Here is a 14,404-nt window from a genome sequence, read left to right as displayed (position 1 = left end):
GGGTCCCAGATGATCTGACAGGCAGTCGGATGAAGCCCTATTCCACTGCGGTGCACACATCAAACCGCTCAGCCTTGGAGGTCAGGTGACCTGAAGAAAGCTTCACAGTGTGGATGGATCTCAAGCCTGAAACCTCTTGGCTCAAAGTAGAGAACAGCCAAGCTTCCTGCCAAGTTCAAAGAAAACGGGCCGACTGGAGGTTACTGCAACACTTACATCTCTGTTAACTTACCTCCTTGCAAGTGACTGCAAAGGGCTCCTTTGGCTTCCTGAGACTGTGGGATGCCTTGGAGACTTCAGATCATCACAGAATCTGGACTCCGATGTTGGCTGGACCCTTCGGTACAGCAGTGGCTGGGGACAGGACAGTGGCCCTGCAGGTGGACTCCCAGAGACCAGGATTCGTCCTAGCAGGAGGCTGCTTGCTAGAGACCGGAGTCCTCGTGAACAAATTACTTGCCTGCGAGGTCATTCATGCCCCTTCAGCCTAGAGGCCGGAGACCAGCAGGAGACCAGTAGGCTCATCATCAACCCTACAGACAGAGTCTCCAGTGAGGAAGCGGGCGCTTGCCCTGGCTGCAGCATGGAACAACCTCAGGAGTCTCATCAGTGTGCTCGCTGGGTGCTCACAGGACAGACACGGACATGCACGAGACCCTTTTCCAGCTTAAGACTTACATGTGGTGTGAAACAGGAATGCAGGTTTACAGGCAGTGGGAGTGGGGGCTTAAATGATGATGACGAGAGACCCAGGAAAAGAGCAGCCTGTTTTTAAAAATGAGTATCAGGAAAACAAATGAGAGAAACAGCTTTTTCTCTGAAGGACAGAAGAGCATAAAATAACTACCAAGAGACAGAGTGTGAAAAGTATATAACAGATTTCTTTTTTATTTACAATCAAGTTCTGTTGGGCAACATAATTAAATAAATAAAAGATGCGCCCTGGCCTGTGAATTCCACCTCCCCTTGAGCTCTTGGAGCAGCATGCTGGAAAGTGGGGGAGGAGGGCTGGGGGTAGAGGGAGGACGGACACGGCGCCCCTCCTCACCCAGCTCCAGCACTCATGCCCACAGCTGTCCAGAGAACAAGTGTGGAAGGAAAAAAATAAAGTGCAAATTAAAAAGTGATGAAAGTATTGGTGTTTCAGTCACTCAGGAACTAAAATGATATACACAGGTAAAATGGCAAAGATAAATGTAAAAAAAAAAAAAAAAAAAGCCACAGGCCAGTTTTTCCCTGGCCTTGATCCTAACTCCTGAAACCTAAAGAGGACATCCCCATGCTTCTTGGAATGGGCTTCTCGCACTAAAGCACCGAGGGGGTATTGCACATAGGCTTGGCAAAGGGGCAGTGACCCGGAACTGCTGGCTCCAGGCTAATACATTCGAGGCCTCCAATCCCTCGTTACCAGTGACTGTAACTGAGGCGCACCTGGGAAGAAGGTGGTGCACACCCCGCCCACTTTCTGGAAGTCCACAAAAGACCCTCCACTCCTGCAGCACGTGCACTTCCCCCGAAGGTTTCAGCACTTCCTCTCCTACATCCGAAAAGTTCTTTCAGCCACAGACTTATTTCTTGACCAAGAAATAGGTATGTAAGCATTGTTAGGGAGAAAGGAAGCCCGAACCTTTGAAGAACAACTGCTTTCTAAGAACGGTTTAGGAGATCTAAGGAAATTCCAACAGTAATCAGATGAGATCAGAGTAAGAGCTTTGTAATAATGACACAGACCAGCAGGGAGGACCACAGTCCTGTCGTCTCCTCAGAAATCAGGGCAGTCCCTGTGTACTGAGGGCAGGGGTAATCCTGTTTGGGTTTCTGTTAATCCAATGATTCGAGCGAGTTCACCGGGAAAACCACCCCGAAGTGATAGGACATGCATTCGGCCAGGACTGACTCTGGAAGGACGGGAGAAAGCACGGAGGGAGAACCGACACCCAGACACGTGGGGTGTTGTTGGCACTGCCAGCGAGCGAGGAACCCGGCAGGTGCCTGTGCTCCCCCCACTGAGGTATGGAAGATCAGAGCCAGTAGTGTTTCCCACCCAAATCAAGGCAAGAACCTGAACCTCTGCTAAGGGACTGCAGGGCCAGACTTTTTTCAGTGTTATTCTTTCAGGCCATTCGAGACCTCAGCTAAAATCCTCAGAAATCCTGTTCAAAGGAAGGCCATTGCCTCACATGGCTCCAGCTCTTCTCCGGAGGTCAAAGCTAACACCCAACACACCACCTGCCAGGACAGAGTTGCGGGAGTTGGTGTGCTTCTCCGGCTTCAGCTCTACTCTCGAGGAAGTGCCATCAATATTCCGACCAGAGCACAGCTTTGCTTCCTTTGTCCACACTGACAACGTGCGAGCCGGAGGGGGACCACGCCACAGCATTGATGGACGAGCTTCAAAGAGAGAGGTTGAAACATCTGTGAGATCTTAGTAACCTGAATGCCAGGCTCCCTCGAATTCAGGGAGCAAGGCTTTTGCCAACCTGGTTTACTGGCCAGGATCACAGCCACTCACTGACAGGCCTCTGTTAATGAGCACCAGGATGCGAACCCTGCACTGTGTTTTAGGAAACAGTCTAGGAATGAGAGGAGTCAGGTGTGTCAAGTCTACCCTAAGGGGGTAGCTGGCATCCTCAAACAAGAGCCTCAGGGGACTGAATAAGGAGTAGACAGTGGCTACTGCCCTTGGGAGTAGGGAGAGGTGGTTCTGGAGGAAAGCTCATGTCTATCCCAACTAGCACTTGAGCTTGGGTGGAGAGAACAAACCTAAAAAAAAAAAAGGAGCCTAGAGAAGGACTGAAAAATAGTCTATGAAAATCAGTGTTTACAATCAGTCTCCCAAGAAAAGAAGTTCAGAGGGGAGAAGCAGAGGGAAAGAGGGAGAGCAGAGAGACAGGATGCTTCCCTTTCTCCAGCAGCCACTACTCGAAGGGCTCTAACTGGGGTAGCCTGTGATCCCACTAAGCAGAACGTGGCTGCTAGCCGTACCCCACGAACAGCCCCAGCCTCTCCCCACTAACCCTGCTCACAGCATAGCACGCAAACACACGCTGCCCTCATTGGGCTGATCTGGTCCGTGCCCCAAGGGGCAAGACCCCTGGGATGAAATCACAGTACATGCACACCACCTCAGGGGGTAACAGGGTTCACCTTACCCATGCTGCTTGGAAAGGACTTTCTCCACTTTCCCTGAGAGCACGCTCCAGATGTAGAGAGAGCCCTCAGCCGAGCCCGCTGCCACATAACCACCATCAGGGCTGCAGAACACAGTAAGACCAGAAAAAGTGTCAACTGCCCATCCTCAATTCAGTGTCCTGTGAGAGAAGTGCCGTGCAAAGCAAGAACTGGGAAACGGGGTGCCCTTCTCCAGAGAGTCCACCTTCCCTAGCAGCTCTCAAACAGTTCTTAGGGACACCAGACAGGTAGGAAACCGTGATAGTGACCCCTGGTGATGGGCTTCCAGGTCACTCCTGGACACTCCCCTAGGGTGAGACAGTGTACAGATGCCCTCTGGGATGCACCAGGTTGGGAGGTGGGAAGGGGGCAGGAGGAACATCGCTCACAACTCACCTAAACACAACTCTGGTCCAATCGGAGCCGCACTTGAACCCAGGTGCGCTGAAATAAACAACAGCACTGTTTACCCCAAGAGCTCACACCACACAGGATTTAAGAGAGCAGGGTCAGGGCTTTTCAGGGCCTCTGGTGTTCATGCAACCTCCAGAAAAATGGCAAGATTCAAGTAAAACCCAAACCAGCATGTCTTCAGTTACCTAAACGTCTGTCTGACAGCATTTATTCGCAGATCGATGATCTTTAGCAAGTCATCACGGGAGCAGCTGAGGAGTTCTGTTCTTTCCGGGTTTAAGTCCAGGGCCGTAATCTTCCCCAGCAGCTCCATCTCCCGGACGATGCTCTCCGATCTGTGAAAGCGATGTGAAGTCTGAGAAGATGTAATGCAGAGGTGCCAGAACTTCCCCATTTTGACCAGTTGCCATGCTCCATGGGGAAAAGAGGGAAATAAAGGTAATTTGACTAGAATGCAGTACTTTTCAAGGACAGTGACTGTCTCCCGACCTTGTAAAAATCACTTTAGGGACTGCTTTTACTATTTTTCTGCCGATACATTTCTACAGTAATAGTTTAAGCACTAGAACTCTGAATTAGGGAAGAATTTATTATTTTTGTCAATACATTCCATAGTAATAGTTTAAGTACTAGAATTCTGAATTCGAGAAGAATTTCCTCACCTGTTTGGGGAATGCTACAGTAACTGCCAATCAGAGCTTCAGATCAGCACAAACTAAGCAGGGCTCATAACCATTTAGTACTCTTCTGATGATAATATGTCAACGTGACCAAGGGCTCATGAGCTTGCTCTGGTGGGTGTGGGACACTGTACTGTATACTGACAAACGTGGCTTCTCACAGACTCCCTGCCTTAAAAGTTCAGCTCCAGGGTCCCCCAATCCAGCTGAGTGATTCCAGGTGTGGAGCTGGACTCCAGAGCAGAGTCCTTGCCCCAGACAAGTCCTTCTTCCTTTCAGTTGCCCAACTGTCCTCCAGGCTCATCCCTACCCAGGCCCATGAACAGCAAGCTTACAGGGCCCTGTTGGTACAGCCAAAGGAGGTGTGGACTCTTCTATAGTTATTTTGTTGTAAGGTTTCAATGAAACCAAAACTGAGAGTGCTTATCTTATTGGTGCTGAACGTATCGGTGCTGAACGTGTGGCTAGAGACCAGCCAATGCACTTCCCTGGGTCGTCTTCTGGCCAATTAGGGGGTGGACCAGGACACTTTCAATATCTGGTTTAACACTAAAATGCCATGTTTCTGGTTCAAAAAGGCTAACCAAAGGTTATGAATAAAACTTGGAAGTGCTGTCCAGGAGCTACTAGCTTCCCAACAGGGCTTTCTATGTATCATCAGTAAGCATAGGCTCCTTGCCCCCACCCTTCCACAACCACCCCGCATTCCCCTGACCAGCAGCAACCTCCCTCCTAACCCACCAGCCTTGTCCCAGGGCCTTATCCCACCAGACTCCGCCCACCATCCAAACTCTCTGCTCCCCAACAGTGGCCCATCAACAGGACCCTCCAGTTTTCCATCTATGGCCACCTTCCTTGGCGGCTCCCTAAAATGTGGTCTGTTTCACGGGGTATCTGAGTCATTCTCATGTTTTCAGAGTCCCCCTGCGACGACTTGTTTTTTTCCCCATCCAACCCCTCTCAAAAATTGTTAATCCAAATGTCTCTTAGAAACCACAAATTTGCATGCTAATCAGAATACAGTATCTATTGATTATTCCCCACCTGGCTTCAGTTCTCCCTTTCCTCACCCCCCATATGCCAAATGTTCCCTCAAATCTGTTCCCTTCCATCTCTCCTTTACTGCTTGAGGAACCTGCTCCCAGGACACCGTCTGACCACCACCAGCACCATCTACTGACTCATGAGAACAGTCCTTTGTTAAATACCCGATGGCTTATAGGAGGAAGTCACTTACAAATGGCCATCTGATCCCTACCCAGCAGCTGCTAGTCCTGTCTGCCCATGGCCCAACCTACCAGGCTGTCCTGCTGTCCTGGCTGGAAAGTCTGTAACTTTTTTTTTCTTTCTTTCTTTCTTTTTTTTTTTTTAAAGATTTTATTTATTTATTCATGAGAGACACAGAGAGAGAGGCAGAGATACAGGCAGAGGGAGAAGCAGGCTCCATGCAGGGAGCCTGACGTGGAACTCAATCCTGGGTCTCCAGGATTAGGCCCTGGGTCGAAGGCGGCGCTAAACCGCTGAGCCACCCGGGCTGCCCCATCAGTAACTTTTCTGCCGTGGGACACCCACTCACTTCCTCCAGACTTATCCTGCCAGGTGTTCTCTCATGTCCTTGAACAAAGATGCCTGGCTCTACTTGAGAACCGTGCAGACCTATATGTGTCTACCTTCCCTATGACATTTCCAACTACCTAGCTGTTCATTTTTGCTTACCTAGCAGCTGGCAAAGTGCCTAAGAAGTGTAGCGGGTGTGCTTGTAAGTGATCACTGAACGCAACAGCCTACTTCATGGTCAAGAATACCAAACTACTGAGATAAATGTGGACTGGAGCTCCTTTCTGCCACCTCCAGGGATTTTAAAAAACACACCGCATAAATAAAACCTCACGAGTGGGAAGACCCACTCATCTGCCTCCCCCACCAAGCTCTGGGGTATTATACCGGATGTCCCAGAAACGAATTTTCTTGTCAAAATGGCCACTCATGACACACTGCTCTGTGCAGACGATATCGTTGCAGCTGGATCCTGCAAACACCGTCTTTATGCCTGAAAGAAAACCGAACGTTAGTCATCAAGCACAAGCCCCTCCATGGCTGTGCAGGCAGCATGGCTTCCCTCTTGCTCTAAGTAACCAGAGCTTCTTATTTGGACACAATATCAAACAAGAAAAGCTGTCACTACCTCAACGCCACTCTGAATATGACACTATTCTTGCAATTCAAACTGTATCACGCTAAATGTAGACTTTCAAGTGGAAACAAACACCTCCTGGTTAACGTCTAATTGTACATATAGACAGAGAGACTGAATTTCCTCACAGACTTTGCTGCGTAGATCCCAGAGCTTGAGGGTCCGGTCATGACTTCCAGAAACAATACGGGCATTGTCCAGCAGGAATTTGGCAGACAGCACTTTGCCGCTGTGTCCTGTGAGCGTGTGCTAGGAGAGAACACAGCCAGGGTAAGCCTTGGGGGCCCCCCATGCTGAAAGAGCTAGCTTCTCCAAACACCCAGAGATCTGGTCAGGAATATTCAGACAGAAGGATATGTAGCTCGGCAAAACATTCAAAAAGCCTATCTTGTGGTGTCGCCCAGAGGTGAGGTATCAAGAGGAAGAACATCAATTTCCCAGGACAAAAAAAACATTAAAAAAAAAAAAAATCTAACACCACTAGAGCCAACTTCATGTGTCTCTATCCTCAAAAAAGGGATGGGCAGATGGAGGACCTTTTTGAAATAAGCTCTGTTATAGATACCACCAGTCTGTAGTATTCTATTCTTGCAAAAAAAAAAAAAAAGTTTTTTTTTTTTTTTGTAAATCTGGATTGTATCAAATTACAGAATTTTTAAAAGCGTGGATTTTACCCAGTGCCCAGTCCAGACCCTATTTAAAGTCACAACAGACAGGTTCCCTGCAGGCATAATTTACAAAAGGAAACATCAGGACTCTTTAAATAAACAATTAAAACCCCTGGGGGTTTTTTTCAATCAGAGGTCTCAGCTTGAAATGTCAGACCATAACCACAGATACCAGCACTCCCAACAATCAAACCTTTTCGTGGCTAGCTGCGGGGTGCTAGCCAAGGAACACAGAACTGGGGCATCTCCCAGCACCAGCAGCCCTTCTGCCCACCACAGCACTACTGGAGCCCAGTGGGATGCTAAAGGTGCAAGGAGGAGACCCTGGGAATCAGACCTTTCAGTATTCATCACTGACTTTTCACTGCAGGTCAACATGTTTCTATGTACAAAATCGCAAAGGCTCAGAAAGTATTCACTGAGGTTTTCTTTCTAACCAACTAATAAATAAAGTCTGTAAAAGCTTTAATATAGTTACTGCAACTGCTAACTTATTTATCGGGTTTCAACATTGACTTCCGAAGATGAGAACTCACAGTTCTGTGTTAAATGTTTAGTGCTTCCCTCTCTGCTGAGGGGAGCAGTTCCGTGTTAAATGTTTAGTGCTTCCCTCTCTCCTTTCAGCACAGGAGCAGAAGACTCAGGCCCACACGTACTTCTCCCTTTCAAAGGGAGAAGCTGGCACAGACTTGAAGACTCTCCCACATTTAAACCTCTCTGAAACTGGAACGGCATCATATAATTGCTGCCAACAAGGGGCAGCTGTGCTGTGGCTGTGTAAAAACCTCCCACGGATCCTTCTCGTAAGATCAAGAAAACTCCAGCAATGAGGTTTACATTCACTATATTCTGGGAGTAAGGATTCTACTTACCATAGATCATCCAAACTGTATGGATCATGGGGAGACATACAATCTTGCAAAGGTACACCTCATGCTATGTAAATTACATGTGGAGAAAAGAACTCCGTTGGGACACCTGGGTGGCTCAGCAGTTGAACAGCTGTCTTCAGCTCCGGTCACGATCCCAGGGTCCTGGGACCGAGTCCCATATCACACTCCCCACAGGAACCTGTTTTTCCTTTTTCCCTGTGCCTATCTCTTTGTGTCTCTCATGAATAAATAAATATCTAAAAATAAATAAATAAATGAAAACTCCATCATCAACGTTTTGGGTACGTTCACTGTTTACTTTCTTCTTACAGAAGTAAAACCACAGCTAGCAAACACTGGAGGGAGAAGCTACTTTTTGTGAACTCCAAATGCATGTTAATACTTTCATCCATCTCATGTGAAAACACTCCTAAAAATTTATCTACTGCTCTTTTAACATTATAGTGGAAGTCGGTTTTCATGTGACAGCTGAAGACGCATGGGTTCCGGAGTCAAAATGCTCTGGCTTTGGACACCTGGGGCTTGAACATCTGTGGGACTAACCTCTTCCTCCCACTGATTTGGTAAAAGGACCAAACAAGGTGACCTGTGCATAAAGCCCGCTGCTGGGGGCATTAATGCTCTTCCTTTCTGTACCTAAGAACCTTCACAGTTATTCTGAGAGTTAAATAATCTTCAAGTGGCGATTATAATTAAATGGAAATTTCTGTGCCCAGCAAACACCTAGGTCACTTTACATTTCATGAGCACAAATAGTGGTGTAGGGAACAGCTATGGGCACACCACTTTCTCTGGACATCTCAGAGTAAAACCGCTGGACTGACAAAACAACAAGAATACTGTTATTTCATGGCTCTTCATGTGTGTGTCAGCTTGCTTTTTAAAAAGTCCGGGCTTCTGGGGACACCTGGGTGGCTCAGTGGTTGTGTCTCCCACAATGATCAGGGTGTGGTCCTGGGATTGAGTCCCACATCGGTCTCCCCATGGGTAGCCTGCTTCTCTGTCTCTCATGAATAGAATCTTAAAAAAAAAAGTCTGGGCTTCTGCAAATCTCATCTTTGGAGGAGATCCAGCTGATGGGCTCCTTCTCCACACCCTGAGAGGTATGGAATGCAGCCTCCTCCAGGTTACTTCTCATCATTTACAAGTCCTTGCTCAGAGTGCATCAGATTTATGTCAAATTTTTATCCACTCAGTGTTGTTGACATTTCTTTTCAATATTTAATTCAACTTATTTTTCAGGTTTTATCTTCTTTTTTCAAACGGTGGCCCTTAAGAGATGGGGCAAGTGGGTTCATGTGTCAGAGCAGCCTCACTCTGTCTTCTTCAAGGGCCACCTACCATGCAAGCAGCTACCACTAGCACCACCACCCAGGTGACTGACCCCAGAAAAATGTAAAACTCGATGAGGATATTTCTGAGGTAAAAACCACCATCTGAAAGCCAGTCTCATTACTGTGGTTACTTTTCATGTCAACATTAGAGAAGTGAACAGGTGGGCTGTTCAACCCCGTTCCTCAAGTCACATCTCAGACAGCAACTAGGCAGTTTTGCAAGGACCTTCTGGATTTTTAAAGGAGTGTGAAACACCCGCTATTCAAAGGAGTGCTCTATAAAGGACCCCTTTCAGTAATAGGCTGTTCCTAGAACACTTTTACTACAAGAGTTTTTTAAATTTATGTATTCCTTTGAGAGAGACAGAGGGAGCGTGCACGCATGCACGCATAAATGTCAAGGAGAGGCAGACTCCCTGTTGAATAGGGAGTCAGACAAGGGGTTTGATCCCAGGACCTTGAGATCACGACCTGAGCTGAAGGCAGATGCTTAACTAACTGAGCTACTCAGGTGCCCCTACTATAAGGATTTTAAAGCAAACAGTCTCTCCCAACACTGTTCCCTTATTATAAAAACTAAGGACTTAAATCCTGAATTTCAGAACATGGACTTCTGTGTCTTCCAACATCTTCTGTTAACTAGGGTCTAAGTGGAAGCCAGAGTCTCCTACAACAGGGAGTCTTATTTACTTCCTGAACCCCAGTGAGAGTTTCACGTGGATTCTCTGGGCACAGAGAAGCTGCTTAAAAAGGCCTCCGGATCTTCATCACACATACACGGACAGCATGCCCTCAAAGCCAGCTGGCCTACCTAGGGAGGCTACTGTCCTAGCATCAACCCCCAACCTGTCAGTAACCCTAGCTGAAGACTCATGCTCCACCTTGGTGCTCCTTTTCAACTCTCTTGAAAAAAGTTTCCCAGGGCAGCCCGGGTGGCTCAGCGGTTTAGTGCCGCTTTCAGCTCAGGGCCTGACCCTGGAGACCTGGGATCAAGTCCCACGTCGGGCTCCCCGCATGGAGCCTGCTTCTCCCTCTGCCTGTGTCTCTGCCTCTCTCTCTCTCTGTCTCTCATGAATAAATAAATAAAATCTTTAAAAAAAAAAAAAAAAAAAAAAAGTTTCCCAACATTATGATCTCTGTCTTCTAGGTCCAACTCCCAACCCCCTATTTCCAATCCAAGGGCTGATGCCCACCTGAACAGAACTGTTCCACCAACGAAAAATATCATCCAGCACAACTGGCTGACCCAACTGCTTTTCTCCTCCAAGGGCCTACGATGTAAGGAGGGCTATATGTCCCTCTTCAGAGCAGGCAGTTCTGCTGTACCTGTCTCTAGAGGCACTAGAATAATCCGGGTCAAACAGAGAAAAGCAAGGGGCTCAGTTCCCATTCTCATCTCATCTGGTAGCTCTGGGACCTTAGGCAATTCTGTGGGCTTATCTGAGCCTCAGTTTCCCCATATACCTATCTCATCTTGTTCCCCTGGGGATGAAAACGCAGGAGGGTGCAAACAATACCTCAGTACTAGGTTTGACACATGATAGTCACTCAGGAAGAGTCCTTCTTCCTTTAGGCAAACTAATGACTGCACAAATGTTTAACCCTGTCCTAGGTGTCCAGTAAGTGATCGATGGTTAACAGAGTACAGCACAGCCTACAATGGCTTATAATGCTGCCATGACAATGGGCTAGGCCATGTTGGCGATGCAGAAGTAAAGGGCTGCAACTGAAAACCTGTTCAAGCGTCAGAATAGACGTGACTACTGCTTCAGCAGAGGGGCAGCTCTGCCCACCTGGGGCCAGTGCTCCATCTCTGTTCCTCCATTCAGACAAGAACACAGAGAGGCTCTTTGGCTTTCACACAGGAATGTACTTTTTGTCAGCTTCAAGTCCCAGACTTTGCATGTGTAGTCCTGGATCCTCTTTCAACTCAGAATTAAGGGTCACCATCACCTGTGAGGTATCGAATCCTCTAATTCTAGCATCTAATACTGGTGATTTTCCCTACAGCTCCTTCAAGAAAATGGAGAGCCTAAATGATAGGTTAACCACGCATTTCTAAAGATTCTTCTAGCTGCATCCCAGTATCATCCAATCAGACCTCTGGCAACTACTTAATGGACCATTCACCATTCTGCTGCAGCTCCCCACCTCTCTGTAGTTTTACCTTGAAGTTCATGTGAAGTTCATAACCTTGCATCAAACTTTTTTCTTCTCAAAAAGCTCAGCCTCCCTCTTACCTTTCAACAGGCCTTTCCTTTATGAGCTCACATGAAAATTGCTTCGGGCTTAGGAGAAAACATTGTCTCCAAATTAAGCTATTTGTTTTTCATTAGAACAAAAGTGCAATAACCATGAAGTTTTGGTCTTTGTTGTGGAAGCCGAGTGACTTCTTCGCCAACTCTGGGTTCACAGGCAAATTCCTCCACATGACCCTGACCTTCCCCTCCCACCTGCTCCCAGCTTGTATCTGAGCTGTGTTTATCACTATCCTAAGTGCACCTACATGTACTCCTATGTCCTACTTTCAGCTCTACTCTGGGAGCTCATCACTAGCTCTGGAGCCTGTAACAAACACAACTTCTACAGCAGTGCTGGGATCACTGAAGCTCTGCCAAAACGGATACCTGCCTCAAGTATCTAGTTCTTAGGAACAGGAATACCCTGAGGCTTTCATGCAAAATTTGATGGCTTCCTAATGCAAATATTCTGCAACTGAATCTTGGACAAAGGAAGAAAATTTTCCCAAGGGAGAAAGAGAAGGGCAGGTGGGAATCAAGTATGATTTTCAGGAAAACACAGCCATCCTAATGAATCAATCCGCCATTTCCTACATTTTGTGCCTTGAGAACCTAAGGAAGTTTGGAGATTATACTAATTTTCTTAAGTGGGTCTTACCCGTAAACGATAATCATCCACAGTCCAGATTCGACTTGCAAAATCATTTGAAGCTGCTAAGAGGTAAGATCCCTATGGGAATAAGGGGGAAGAAAATTTTAGACAAAGTAGAGGATTTCAGTCCACACGATACAAATTCCCCAAGAATCAAGTCCAGAAACAGGTTTATTAGATGCTCGAAAGCTACACATCTGATGTGAATACCAACTGTTACCCCAATATTCTGTGAACCCACCAGCTGTGGTAAATCCACACTTGCTCGATCCTGCCATCCCGCTAGAATGCTGCACACCCTCCAGCTCAAACTGGTCCTCTCGAGTTCACTAGCCATGCCTTAACCCCGTTCGGTAACATCAGATATCAATTCTCTACACTCTCCAAGCTGCAGAACCCAGAGGTACCGACTGTCCCCTCCCTCAACCTCCCAAAACTACTCTCCCTGAGACCCCCCCGTCTCTGATGCACCCAGCTAGACCCCTTCCCCTCTACCTGCACTGCCGGGGCTTTAGCTGTGGACTTCGGGAAGTCTGCAGAGGCACTGACTGGCCAGGGCACCCCAGACCTGCCTCCCCCACCCAGTCTTCAATAGTCACAGCCAGCACAGAACTTATAATCTATCTGCATCCTGATCTAACACTGATTTAACTTAAGATAGAAAACAGCAGGGAAACTGAGTAACTTTAAATTTCAAAAACCGGATGTCTTAAATGGTTTCTAAACACCTCTGAGCACAACCATTTCTGAGGACACGGGATACTTACAGCACTGTCAAATTCGATGCTCGTAATTCCCGCATTACTGCCAGACAGGGAACCCTTGAACTCACATTTATCTGGATGAAAAGAAGACAGAGGAAAGGAAAGTAAAGCCAACACCTATGTTACAACGGGGCACCTGAAACCCAGAAGTCAATCAGAGACAGCATCTAAGAGCAGGGGGACAAATGCAGTGGTGAGGCAAGAATACACAGCTGGCCAGCTGTAAGAGCCACCAGTGTGTCTGTGGATACAGGGCCCAGCGCTTTGCATGTGCTACGCTGTTCTTTCCTAGAAATGTAGTCAATTCCCTTTACAAAGAAAGACATGTCAGTCAATCCATTTAGAGACTGAATTTTAGTTCTGCTCTTTTTCAGTAAAAATGTCTAATTCAGATAAATACATCTTTGGGTTTGATCAATATTTATGTTAATTTAACAATCACTTCTATAGAACCTGACCACTCAATTTTTCAGAATCCATGTGGTAATTCTCATTAGGGTCTGAAAAGAAATATTTTTTTAAATTTTTATTTATTATTTATGATAGTCACAGAGAGAGAGAGAGAGAGAAAGAGAGAGGGAGAGAGAGAGAGGCAGAGACATAGGCAGAGGGAGAAGCAGGCTCCATGCAGCGGGAGCCCGATGTGGGATTCGATCCCGGGTCTCCAGGATTGCGCCCTGGGCCAAAGGCAGGCGCTAAACCGCTGCGCCACCCAGGGATCCCTGAAAAGAAATTTTAAAAAATTATGTGTAGGGAAGCATGGGTGGTGTGATCTTGGGGTCTGAGATTGAGTTCTGCATCAGGCTCCCTGCAGGAAGCCTGCTTCTCCCTCTGCCTATGTCTCTGCCTTTCACGAATAAATAAAATTTAAAAAAAAAAAAAAAAAAGTGCAATTGGCTAGTTCTTAGAATGCCAGTAAAGCTAGTTTGGAGTTTCTGGAATTTGCCTGTACACTTAATCTGTCTCTGGGAACCTAAGCTTCTGGCAATCTAACTGGATGCCAGTGCTTCCCTCTCCCTAGCCTCCCTCACCAACAGACCCAGCCACGGGCTCCTGGTCCTATTCTCAGACAGCTCTGGCCACCCACGTGGGAACTTTAATGATGCAGGCACAAAGTGACAAGAGTACAAGTCTCAAGATGATGTGATCAAGCCCCCCCCAATTAAAGGGTAGCTTAAGAATGACAAACTTGGAAAACAATTAATCATTTATTTTTTTATTTTTATTTTATTTTTTTAATGATAGTCATATAGAGAGAGAGAGAGAGAGACACAGGCAGAGGGAGAAGCAGGCTCCATGCACCGGGAGCCCGACATGGGACTCGATCCCGGGTCTCCAGGATCGTGCCCCGGGCCAAAGGCAGGCGCCAAACTGCTGCGCCACCCAGGGATCCC

The 14,404-nt window shown here is 47.1% G+C and overlaps 1 protein-coding gene and 1 non-coding gene across 6 annotated transcripts in view; both read right to left on the bottom strand.

Moving 5' to 3' along the window:
* Window positions 1-861: 861 nt before the first annotated feature.
* ATG16L1 (autophagy related 16 like 1) overlaps window positions 862-14,404 on the bottom strand; it is a 39,177-nt gene continuing 25,634 nt past the window's right edge. For all 5 annotated transcript variants that reach the window (XM_038574224.1, XM_038574222.1, XM_038574226.1 and 2 more), the window contains 8 exons: window positions 13,014-13,084; window positions 12,253-12,324; window positions 6,588-6,708; window positions 6,210-6,315; window positions 3,771-3,920; window positions 3,568-3,615; window positions 3,153-3,254; window positions 862-2,391 (listed from right to left, as the gene is read on the bottom strand). In XM_038574224.1, the coding sequence (XP_038430152.1) occupies window positions 2,298-2,391; window positions 3,153-3,254; window positions 3,568-3,615; window positions 3,771-3,920; window positions 6,210-6,315; window positions 6,588-6,708; window positions 12,253-12,324; window positions 13,014-13,084 (764 nt within the window). In that variant the 3' untranslated portion in view covers window positions 862-2,297. The remainder of the gene's footprint in view (window positions 2,392-3,152; window positions 3,255-3,567; window positions 3,616-3,770; window positions 3,921-6,209; window positions 6,316-6,587; window positions 6,709-12,252; window positions 12,325-13,013; window positions 13,085-14,404) is intronic.
* LOC119866042 lies at window positions 7,262-7,486 on the bottom strand. Its single transcript, XR_005378944.1, has one exon.

This window comes from Canis lupus, chromosome 25 (assembly GCF_011100685.1).
Source record: "Canis lupus familiaris isolate Mischka breed German Shepherd chromosome 25, alternate assembly UU_Cfam_GSD_1.0, whole genome shotgun sequence".
Taxonomy (NCBI): domain Eukaryota; kingdom Metazoa; phylum Chordata; class Mammalia; order Carnivora; family Canidae; genus Canis; species Canis lupus.
This window is presented reverse-complemented; position numbering and strand designations above follow the sequence as displayed.